The 12,297-nt window shown below is 47.4% G+C and overlaps 1 protein-coding gene across 9 annotated transcripts in view; it reads left to right on the top strand.

The window, feature by feature from the left end:
* NEDD4L (NEDD4 like E3 ubiquitin protein ligase) overlaps positions 1–12,297 on the top strand; it is a 336,053-nt gene that overhangs the window by 316,866 nt on the left and 6,890 nt on the right. For all 9 annotated transcript variants that reach the window (XM_084778010.1, XM_084778011.1, XM_084778014.1 and 6 more), the window contains 8 exons: positions 697–767; positions 2,969–3,064; positions 4,383–4,456; positions 6,173–6,233; positions 7,925–7,984; positions 9,349–9,456; positions 10,656–10,752; positions 11,325–11,397. In XM_084778010.1, coding sequence (XP_084634136.1) covers positions 697–767; positions 2,969–3,064; positions 4,383–4,456; positions 6,173–6,233; positions 7,925–7,984; positions 9,349–9,456; positions 10,656–10,752; positions 11,325–11,397 — 640 coding nt within the window. The remainder of the gene's footprint in view (positions 1–696; positions 768–2,968; positions 3,065–4,382; positions 4,457–6,172; positions 6,234–7,924; positions 7,985–9,348; positions 9,457–10,655; positions 10,753–11,324; positions 11,398–12,297) is intronic.

Here is a 12,297-nt window from a genome sequence, read left to right as displayed (position 1 = left end):
TGTGTATGTATACAGTAAGCGCTTCTTTCTGACTGTGTCCATGTGTGTATGTATATAGTAAGTGCTTCTTTCTGACTGTGTCCATGTGTGTATGTATACAGTAAGCGCTTCTTTCTGACTGTGCCCATCTCTTAGCACATATACCCTCCTCCGTCCACTCCACTGCTTCCTTGACCCTCTTTCCCAGTTTTATTTCCGTAATGACTAAGCATCCTTACAAAAAGCAACTTGGGGGGAGGAGGGCTTATTCAGCTTATGGTTCCAAGTTCCTGCCCATCATTTTGGACAAGTCAAGGCAGGAATTCAAGCAGCTGGTCTCATTACCTGCACAGAACAAATGCATTCTTCTCTCTGGGAGTGATCAGGACCCCTTTCTAGGGAGTGATGCCTCGGGCAATGGGCTACATCTTCCCACGGCAACCGAGACAGCCACGTACAGATAGGCTCACAGCTAAACTGACCGAAGTAATTCTTCACTGAGCCGGTCTTCCCTGGTGATTGTAGATTATCTCAGGTTAACAGTTAAAACTAACCAGTGTTCGCTCCTTACTTGCTCACGGATTATTTTAAACGGTCCTTGACCACTCAGTCATGACCTCCCATTTATACGAAAAGCGGTTTATTCTTTGATCTCCTGCGCAGCTGCAGAGCAGTGTTGAGGACTTAAAACTTAACTGGGTTTTTGCCGTATTTCAGGATTCTTCATTCGGCCATTCTACAAGATGATGCTGGGGAAGCAGATAACGCTGAATGACATGGAGTCTGTGGTGAGTAGACACGATGCGTCGTGTAGCCACTGCAGGCCACCCTCCCCTCGTGGACAAGGGTCAGGGACCATACTTACAGTCACAGCAGTTGCTGTAGGTGCAGTCCCTCTGCATGAACACAAGGCAGGAAATGTTTGCGTGGAAGTTCATTGATCTTCCCCATTTCTATAACAAGCAAATTACAGTTGATTTCTGAAAACCACAGCAGTTGGAGGGGCACACCTACGTCTCAGTCCCCCCTGCTTAACCAGCTGAGGTTTGATGAGCGACGTAAACCCACAGGACGTCAGAAACTCGGTTGTAGCCTTGTTTTCCATCTGAAGTGTTAAAAGGCTCCACCTTCTGTTTCGTGCCCTCATAAACGTCATGGAGGCGAGGCCGAAACAGTAGTCACCTAGATGTGGTCGTCTCGGCACAGAGGAGTAAATGACAACTCCAGAGTGGGAGAGAGAGACCTGAGTGGTTAGGCAGGCCTTCCAGAGAGTGGTGCTCACGTGGCACGGTGCTTGCTGCTGACCTGGACTGACCATCCTCGGCTAGGAAAGATTTCCTACAAAACAAAACACGCCCTTACATACACTTACATGTCTGCCTTTCTATGTTTACCTCTACTCTGTGTGTGCGTGTGTGCGTGTGTGTGTGTACACACACATGTGCACTGGGTGCGTTTTTGTCCTCGTGGAAGAATTACAGCTCTGCTTTCATGTCCTCACTTGAGTTAGAACACTGTGCGTCCCTCGGCCTCAGTGGTGCATGGACTGTGCCCTGGGCAGAGTTAAGAAAGTGAGCGATGCCTGTGGTGCCAGCCAGAACTCAGGCTGCGCTTCTGCTCATCGTCGCAGGAGAGGAGAGGCGACCTCTGTGGCATGTGCAGACTGGCTGGCATCTGTCGTCTTAGTCCAGGCTCACTTTCCCTTCCAGTCTCCCCCTTTGCGTATGCTTTCTGCTTCTGTTGTACCATCCTGAGGAGGCTTCTGTCTCCTCCCCCCATCCCCCCCAGTGGAGGAAAGAGGCTAGAGATAGGGTCTCACTTCGTATTCAGTCTAGTTTGGCTTAGAACACAGTCCTGTCTCTACTCCAAGTGCTGGGATTATAGGTTGCACAACACGCTGCTGCTCTAGAAATTATTCTTAGTGCCTAAGTCTGTGTTGGAGGGGTTGATGTTTATTTTTACTATTTTAATCAGTGTGTATTGGGGAAGTGGTACATGCAAATGAGTGCTGGTGCCCAATGAGACCAGAGGCATCAGCTTTCCCTGAAATTGGAATTACAGGTGCTTGTGAGCCACCCATGTGGGTGCTGGGGATTACACTTGGATCCTGCACTAGGACAGTGCACACTCTCACCTGCTGAGCCATCTCTGCAGCCCCAGCCGTTAGTGTTTTAAATATGGTGTGCATATTATTTTTGGTCTCTTCTGAGCCTGTCATGCTCCCAGCAAGAGACTCTGGGCATGAGCAGACGGGACCTGATGGTCTCGCGGCTACTATTTTCTGAAACACAACACAGCCCTGCTTTTTCCTTAAATTAGTGGGCAAAGAACACTGAGAAAACAAGAAAGGACAGAACGTGTGGTGTTCAGTTAGATCGCTGCCCTGCCTGTTCTCCAGTGCGCTCACTCTTCCAGGACAGGAGGTTAGTGTGTTCAATTCTGTGGCATGCGACAGCCACAATGTAGCCAGGCTGGAGGCTGAGTCGGAAAGAGGAATTAAAGACGCCTGAGCAGTCTAGCTGCGCTGACTGTCTTCCCAAGCAGATGGCCTTAGCCATAAAGAACAGGGGAAGTCACAGACATTGTCACTGTCCAGAGGTCTTGTGTTTTAAGTTAATGGAAAGGTGGGCCTGGAGACAAAACTGGGAGTTAAGAGTGTGTGCTGCTCTTGCAAAGGACCCGAATTAGGTCCCTAGCATGGCCAACAAACAACTGCCCGTAACAACAGCTCCAAAGGATCTGACTCCCCCTTCTGGGCTCCAAGGGCACTGCAACATATGTGCACAGGGACACAGACACAGAATAAATAAAGTAAATAAGCAGGAAGTGGTTCTGGTTGAGCCGGCTCCCTACCCCTGCTGAATTGTATCACCCTTGGGCATTGTGCATGGAATTACATTAGAACAGATTTATTTGTAAAGGAGCCAGCCAGCTGGACTTCTGTTTTGACTTCTGTGCATTCACTTTTCCTCTCTGGGTCTTCCTGTAGGACAGCGAGTACTACAACTCTTTGAAATGGATCTTAGAAAACGACCCCACGGAACTTGACCTTATGTTCTGCATCGATGAAGAGAACTTCGGGCAGGTATGTGTGTCCAGCTCCTTTGGCTCCTCAGCGGCGTCTCCTGTGCTGTGGGCTATAGCTCAGCGTGTCTAGACAGAAACGGCTACATAGACTTTCAGCTAATTATCAGCACAGCCTTGAGCAGCGTTTGACAGCGTTTGCCAGGACACCGAGTTCCCCCATCACAGCCCTTTCTGTTTCCCAGCAAAGCTAGTGAATTCTAAACACTGCTGGGCTCTCAGCTAACACCCCTGATCCTAAAAGTCAGCCAGGCATTTTAAACCTTGCTTTTAGAATGGAAGTTCTTCAGAAAGCAGTGCGATTGTTCGCTGTAGCAAGGCCAGCTGTGGTCAGGTATGGGTGACAGCCAGGACACTGGGGACCTTTCCCTCTGCTTTGTGGCTCTACTGTTGTGGCGATGTGGCTCTTACTGGCTCGGTTTCGGCTCAGTTTCCTTTCTGTTGTTGTTGGTTTTTTTGCTGTTCTCCCCGACATCCCCAGTCTAAAAGTTACTTCCAGGGTGGAAGTCGCCTGGCTGGGATTGTCATCGCGCTCAGACTCTAAGGCTGTGCTCATGTTAAACGTGGAAACGAGTTTAGTTGTCCCCTGGTGACAGTGTTTTCTTGGGAGGTCTCTTCAAGGTGGTACGCGTCCACACAAAAGCCCAGAGACAATCACAGTCTCTGCACAGCCTTGGGATGAGCCGAGTAGAGCCCACTGTAAGGACTGCCGTATGGAAACACACTTGCTCTGCGTTGCTCGAGGGAGGGAGCATCAAGTGTGTGTTTCCCTACTGAGGCACATGCCTGTGGCCAAGACCAAGAGCTTGATGGTTGACAGGAATTTGGATTTCTCTGGGCTTGATGAGTATTCTCTAGTGTTTATGTTTGTCTCCTTAAATATAATTAACTCCTTTTATTTTTATTTATTAGTTTATTTATTGGTTTTTAAGACAGAGTTTCTCTGTGCAGCCCTGGAACTCACTCTGTAGACCAGGCTGGCCTCAAACTCAGAGATCCACCTGCCTCTGCCTCCTGAATGCTGGGATTACAGGCATGCAAACATGTTTCTCTTCTTCAGTGCTACTAATGTATGAAGAATAACTAAAATTCATAAATAACCTTAAAATAATTTGCCTCTGATGATGGCATCTTTAAATCCATAATAGTCTTGGAATCATTAAAAAGATACATTAGATAGTCTCCTGTACATAGAGCCCATTGCTGGGAAATATTTTTGAATAAACTTTACTTCTCTTCCTTTTATAGTAAGATGTCACTCAGTAATAATTCAAATAACTTCATGTTGTTGATTGTTGTTTTTTCCTCCATAATCACAGACGTATCAAGTAGATCTGAAGCCCAATGGGTCAGAAATAATGGTAACGAATGAAAACAAAAGAGAATATATTGAGTACGTATGCACATATTTTTTTTTACACTCTATTTGTGTGTATATATGTAGTATGTGTTCTTTTGTGTCGACAGGTGTGCATGTGTTGGGGGGGGCAGAGGGAACTCCCTCGGTGGCGCCCATGGCATCCCCCTGTTTGGTGCAGCAGTGTGATGCCAACACAGCTCTGGGCTCTTCCAGGATGCACTGTAGTCTGTGCCTGGGCCGGAGAGGGAAACGCCCGCCTCCGCAACGTTTGGCTCACAGGTCCTGGTTTCTGCGTGTGTTAGCAGTGGGTTCTGCCCACACTGAGCTCATTTGCCGCCTGCACTCCCTTTGACATGTCCTCTTCTCCTCTTGTTTGAATGTGCCAGTGGGTTTAGATTCAGAGGGCAGGGTGGGGTCTTCCAGTGTGGTATAAAGAACACCTGCTGGGTACTCGCGAAGAAACGGAGAGCCTTGTGCACTTTACATGGGAGACCCTGATGAAGCATCAGGAACACGTAGGGAGGAGGGGTTGGTTTGGTTTTTGTCCCTTTGAGATAAAAGTTCATGACGCTGAATAAATAAATACGCCAGAAGTAGGATACTTTTCTGTTCCCACTAATTAGTGCGCTGGCTCTGGCCGTGGACAGTTTTCCTGGATGACGCCAGGCAGACACCTCTGGCCATCTTTGTGAAGCTGCAGTGTCAAATGTTTTTTTCAAAACTATCCATCCCAGGATGGCTGAGGCCTAAAGATGCGGACATATGTCACACGGGCCGAGGCCAAGCAGGGTCTCCACTAGGTAGGATTGAAATTTCCCACTCCCTGGCCCCCAAGTGTCCAGTTACCAGAAGAACGATTGCAGCCGAGCCCTGTGGTGCAGGTACCGCTGAGCGCTGTGCGTGCTGCTGCAGGCTACTCCTCCAAGCTGCTGTCATGTTGCCGCCTTAAAGATGAGGACCGAGTGTGTGTTGCTCACACCGTCTCAGGGATTTCCAGGTTCTACAACTCATCTCTGAACTTTAGTATTACAAGGCCAGACATGGTAGCACACACCCTTAACTTCAGCAATGGGGAGGCAGACCCTGTCTCAGAATTTTTTTCTTAAATATCAGTGTACATAATATGTGCTTTGATAACATTCTCTTAACAAATACATGTTCATACTTACACATACGTGTGAATGGGTCGGTATGTACGGTCACATCCTGTGACTTTGAGAGTTTTACCTGAATATATGTCTGCGCCATAGTGTGTGGCTGGTGTCTTTGGAGGCAAGAAGAGAGTGTCAGATCCCGTGAGACTACAGTTACAGACACTTGTGAGCTGCCGTATGGGGGCTGACAATCAAGCCTAGGTCCCCTGGAAGAGCAGCCAGTCCCTTAACTGCTGGGCCGGCTTCCCAGGCTACCTTTTCTCCTTTCTTCACCAAGTTTTGGAGTACTTTGGCCCACTGAAGCCTGATGTGGACGGGGAAACTAGCTGTGCTCTTGACAACCTCAGAGAGGGCGGAAATTATTTCTCAGGGATGTTCGGGTGCTTCTTAAAGATATACAGGGATTCACAGCAGGTGTCCCAAAGCAAGCCCCGCCACACCTTGCCCTGCTGGTGTTCAGGACTCTGTTTTTTTACCCTGCCTAAGGAGTAGTAGGCATAAGGAGTAGCAGGCCCAGGTAAAGAGAAAGCAGTGACTGTACAGGTGGCTAAGTATGTTCCTTTTTTTTTTTTTTCTCTCTCTCTCTCTCTCACAGCTTAGTCATCCAGTGGAGATTTGTGAACAGGGTCCAGAAGCAAATGAATGCCTTCTTGGAGGTAAGCATTCCTAATGGGGTCAGGGCAGGGACAGAATGCAAAAGGCCAGCATGGGTAGCTCGCCCTGTTGGCCATTTCCCAAGATGGGAATGTTCTATGAAACACTGCCTTTCTCTCTCTCTCTCTCTCTCTCTCTCTCTCTCTCTCTCTCTCTCTCTCTTTCTCTCTCTCTCTGTGTGGGGTGTGTGTGTGTGTGTGTGTGTTTTCTCTTGCCTTGCTTTTCTCTGTTTTTAAACTTGTCTTAGTGGCATCATTGCTTACTTGCTTGAGACAGACAGAGTTTGTGTGTTACACGCTGGCCTGGAGCTAATGGCAGTGCTACCTTAGCCTCCTAGGTGCTAGGATTATACCGACTGCCTTCCACCTATATTTGTTTGTTTGTTTTGAATTTATTTATGTGTGTGCACATGCAGGCATGCAAACGTATGTGAAGACTAGAGGACAACACTACTGAGTTGGTTGTGTCCATCCACCGTGTGGGTCCATGTGCTTCCAAAAAACAGTTCCCACCCATTCTGACCCTACCCAACCCAGACACGCTAACTTTTCCTTCAAAGCCTTTCCCTTTGTGACTCTAAACTTCCCACAGACTCTCCCCCTATTCATGCTCTGGGTTTTTATGTTATATCCAAGCATCAGCTTTCTCCCTGTGAGGGAATGAAGCCACCACCGCTGTCATGCCTAGTCTACCACAGGGGAGGGACACTCCCAACCCCTTCAGCGGGGGGTTACCATGAAAAGTGTTTTGTGTTTGTAAAAGTGAATTTTATTTTAAATAATGATATTGGTTATTTAAAAGCAACTAGAGGGGCTAGTGAGATGGCTCAGTAGGTAAAGGCGCTTCTTGCCTGGCCACCTGAATTTGAGCCCCCAGTGCCACTGGTGGCAGGAGAGACCCAACCCTTACAGGTTGTCCTCTATGTCCACACAACACATGTATGCACACAGCAAACAAACACTCTCTTAAAGGAAAAGTCCAAACCCTCAGGTAGTCATTTCCAGGAACCTCTCTCATCAAACCGTTCTCTTAAACTCAGTGGCCTGTACACCATGAAGCTAACCCTCCCCTGAGCAGGAAGTGCATGTGTGTCCGGGACTAGGGGGTGTAAGCTGTCAGGGTGAACTTGGCTATGGCACATTTTGCACTGTATTTAAGAAAGAGATCCCAGGAAACATGCCCCCAGCACCGCCCAGCTTTCAGGAACCCCAGCGTTGAGAGTCGCTTCCTGGGTCACCCTAACAAGGATAGCTCAAGAGCCAGAGCCTGGCTTGCTGTTCTCCTGTCAGTTCTGTGCCAGCTCACACGGCCTCCTCCTTTTCTCCTCCACCCATGCCTCCAGCATGTTATTTTTAAATGTGCCTCTCACACGTCTATGGCCTATATGCATATTAGGACACACTGACTCACAAAAGCGTGGCATAAATTGCTTTTGTAACCCACCTGCCCAAAGTTTCCCAGTACCAAGGGTTTCATAAAGCGCTCAAGCACTGGAAGCTTCTAGATTGTGTGTGTTTTCAAGCTCCTATACATGACTTGCTTTTATTGGAATTGTGGTCACCTGACACTGTCCCTGCCTCATAAGCCAGCAGTACAGAACGAGCTTCAAGCTAACCATGATCTTATTTTATCCAGGAAATTGTTCTTTGTCGAAGAACAGAGTGCCTAAGGTGTTTTTATCTTTTCTTTTCAGGGATTTACAGAACTTCTTCCAATCGATTTGATTAAAATTTTTGATGAAAATGAGCTGGAGGTTTGTGATCTCATTACTATTTTATATGAAGTAGACGATCTTACGTATCTCCTTACTTTGCAGTCGTGTTTTGGTGCTCCCTGACATGTGACATACTGGACGCACATAGATGAAATCTAGCATGTGCTCTGCTACGGGGCCTTCTCATAATATTGGGAGGCTAGCGATGGTAGCCAAGTAGATTGGTATCCTGTGACAGGGCAATTGTGAGCATCTCAGGTGAGCTGTGCTGGGTGCACAGCCTAGAGCCCAAGTAAGGAAGACTGCGGTGTCAGTGGAGGAGCCTGCGTCACTGCAGTAGTCTGCTTACAGGGTGTCAGCATAACCAGGCTGACCCAGTGTCCTCGGTTGCTTTCAACTCTCCACCTTGGTAGATGGTTGAAGGATTTGGCCACACTGTAGTTGCACACCTTCTCCAGCTATGTGACCTTGAACTTGAAGTGGTCTGTGTTGAATAAGGAACATCATCGGGAGGCCACTGGGTAGTAGCAGAAGAGGGTGGATAAGGGTTGTCCATCTCAGCTTCTCAGCTTTGGTGTAGGTAGGGGAAGGGGAACAACCTGAAAACCGAAAACATGTCTCACTTCGGGTTTTAACCAAGACACAGAAGAAAGGGGGCTGCATCTGTCTGCAGCTGTTACATCCAAGCCCACGTCCTACAAAGCATGCCTCAGAGTTTAAAGTAGAAGTTTCGAGATGAATGCATTGGAAATTCTGTATCGCGAGTGCTACAGTTTTGAGGATGGAGCCAGAGGCTGCGAGAAGGGAGCAACGCCCCCGCCCCCCCAGGTGATCCTAGGAAGGCCTAGGAGCGCAGTTTTCAGGCTTTGGAAATGGTCTTCATCCTGGGAATATCATGTGTGTTGGAAACTCCTATGATAAGAACAGACTTTAGACTAAGTACTGATTCGGGGGTCCAGTTCTTGCCTGGGTACCCGCAGGATGCTGGTTGGTGAGATCATTGGTTGTCCCCCAAATTGACCCATCTGGGGGAGATGAGCTCTTGCTGTCATGAGGAATAATTCAAATATCTAGACAAGTAACAGCCAGGCTCCTGTGTATGCTGATGGAATACACAGAACTCTGCAACATTGTGCTTTAAAGTGTGTGGGCTGGAAAGATGACTGGTGTCTTCCAGCATAAAATACCATGGCCTTGCATGCAGATCCATTGAGAGACACTCTCTCTGCCAACTCTGACGTGAGTGTCACAGGAAGTTGAGCCAGGGCATCTGCACCCTCTGGTTCTCCTGAATGGCTCGCTCACCTGCTTTGCCCTGTGACAAACACCAGGCAGCACAGAAACAGGAGAGCTCTCAACTCGGATGTCCCACGTAGTTTACACCTGACGAATCTCTTTCCTAGCTGCTGATGTGTGGCCTGGGTGATGTGGACGTGAACGATTGGAGACAGCATTCTATTTACAAGAACGGCTACTGCCCCAACCACCCTGTCATCCAGTGGTTCTGGAAGGTAACTCCTGCTCTCAGGCTCACCCTCTGCCCAGGCTTTCCTCCAGTCAGGGCAGAAGAACTTAGCTCTATGCTAGGCCTCTGCTGGGGAAATCAGAATAGAGCATTCTTGGAAATTGCCATGCCTTCGAGCTGGCTCATCCGTGTGTGGAAGTCATTTTTCTCAACTATTTTCTATTCCAGTTGCCATTTTTATTTTTATATCTTGCACAAAGATCCAAATTGAATTTGATTTACCATCTTAAGGCCAATGTTTGTATTCTGTTTGGCCCAGGAAAGCATTGACAAATACAATAAACATTAAAAAAATAAACAAAAGCAGTTAATCCCTCTACAAAAGAATTAAAATTAAAAGATAATTTACATACACAAAAGGAAATAAACCCTACATATTAACATACACCTATTTTTTTTTAAAGACACCGTCTCACTGTGTAGTCCAGGCTGGCCCCAAAACAGATTTGCCTGCTTCTGCCTCCAAAGTGCTGGAAATAAAGGTGTATGGCACTAAAACTGGCAGAGCTAACTTTAAAAAAAAAAAAAAAGAGGAAGAGGAGGAGGCAACTAACTTGTTTTAACTTCTGAATATCTGTTACTAATATTTCAAGTACCAGTAAAAATACAGAGAAAAGGAACCAGAATCTTCAAATACTGGACCTCAGCTTTGATTTTGGATTATTTTATAGACGATCAAGTCACATGCCTAGGAAGGCCAGTCCAGTTCCTGCAGCAGTTAGGATCTGGGATGCACACAGATTGGTTCAGAGGCCCATTTTTTGATTCTTATTTCCTTCTTTTCATAAAATGTCATGAGGGAGCTCTCTGTGGCCCCATCTCATCACCGGCTTCCTCTTGTTTAGATATGTCTGGAACAATGCCTGGTTAGAGTTAGCTTCAAAAAGCCAGCCACCACACCTCAAACCCAGAAACCTGAACTTGAGGCCACCACAGAGTTTTCTTCTTGTACCATTTATTTTGGCCTGCTGGCGAAAGAAAAAAAGGAACCCAGCGATTCTGAGATTAGAGAGGCTGGGATTGTCGCAACCATTAGAAAGGGAGGACCGACTCCATTTTTCAGAGTCAGTGGCGTAGGTGGTTCTTTGGCAGCATAAACGACAACTTGGTTGCCTGCCCGCATTACAGCCATATGTAGTGTGGCTTTGGTGCAGCGTGGTGACAATGACCTTCTGCCTCTGACAGGCCGTGCTACTGATGGATGCTGAGAAGCGGATCCGGTTACTACAGTTTGTCACAGGCACCTCCCGAGTACCCATGAATGGATTTGCTGAACTTTATGGTGAGCATGGCATGCCCCCAAACTCCTGTGTCCTCACGTGAGGACCAAGCAGGCAGCATCCTGCCACCTTGGCCCCTTTCCAGACCAGTTGTTCCATAGAGACCCATAGGGATGCAGAACAGATGCTTCCACCTGTAGGGATTGAGACAGTGTTTGTACAGAGAGCCTGAAGGCGTCTTTTCCTCTTTTATCCCCCTGCCCCCCCCCCCCATGGTTCAGGATTTTTTTTGGTTCAGCTTTTTAAAAACCAGATTTTGAGAATCACCCATATGGTTGAAACCTCCCACCTCCAGACTGCGAGACTCTTTCTGCTTTGCATTGTCAAAGCCCACATTGCATTACTTTTACCTGAAGTAGAGAGGCTGCTGCCCCTGCATTTACACCATCACTGCCACACCTGGCACAGTTCTGTACTGCACAGGAGATGAGCCAAGCCCTGAGCCTGGCAGACCTGGGGATTTCCCACAGGCCCCTCCCTGATAATCCCTCCTCCCCTTTTTTGCTAAGTCCCACAACTTTGTTCTACTGTTTTAAACCCTGTTGATGTGTCTTCCCTCCTCCCCCTGCCCCAGGTTCCAATGGTCCTCAGCTGTTTACAATAGAGCAATGGGGTAGTCCTGAAAAACTGCCCAGAGCTCACACATGGTAAGTAACAAAATCCCTGCGGGGGCTGGAAGGGTGGCTCAGTGGTGACGAGCGTTTTGTTGCTTTTGCAGAAGACTTGGGTTTGGTTCCAGATCCCTACACGATGGCTCACAACCATCTGTAACTCCACTTCCAGGGGATTTGACGTCCATAGGCACTAGGTACACGTGTGGCACACGTACATGTAGGTGAAACACTCATAAACATGAAAATGAATCTGCGGTCAGCATTATCTCAGGTGCTAGCTGTGTGAGGCTGTCGTGGAAGCGTAGAAGACTGGGTTCTGCCTACAGTGCAGAAGAATAGTAGTGTAAAATGAATATAAATTCTTCCATAAAGAGTAGCAAAGCTTAAGCCGTGGTTTGAATGGGTCTAATATTCTTGTAGCTTAAGCCTCTGTGTTCCCAGGACAACACTCCCTCCACTCCCCGAAAAAACAAAAACAAAAGTGTTTTCCAACTCTTTGGGAGCAGACGTTTCCTATCTCACCATCTTTGAGTACCCAACTGTCCCAACCTCTCACATACTTGAATTTTTTTTTTTTAACTCTCGCTTTAAATTGGTTGTTTCGAAATAAGGGTAAGATCTAGTGGGGGTTCTCTGAATAAAGGGGTCTTGTCATCAGGACTGATGACTGGAACCCAAATGTCAGAAAGAAAGAACCAACCTCTGCAAATTGTCTTTCAAGCTCCATATGTGTGCTATGGTATGGACACATGTATATAATAAATAAATGTTTTTAAAAATAAAATTGAGGACAAAATCCCCATAGCATCAATTTAAAAAGCCTTCCCTTCACACAGTCTGTGAGTGACCCATGGGCTGTAGCACCATCAGCACGTCTTCTCCGGCTGGAGAGGGAGGAAGAAGGCCCAGGAATTGGCTTAGAAGAGTCACACA

Source organism: Acomys minous (genome assembly GCF_964271855.1).
Source record: "Acomys minous genome assembly, chromosome: 4".
Classification (NCBI taxonomy): Eukaryota; Metazoa; Chordata; class Mammalia; order Rodentia; family Muridae; genus Acomys; species Acomys minous.
This window is presented reverse-complemented; position numbering and strand designations above follow the sequence as displayed.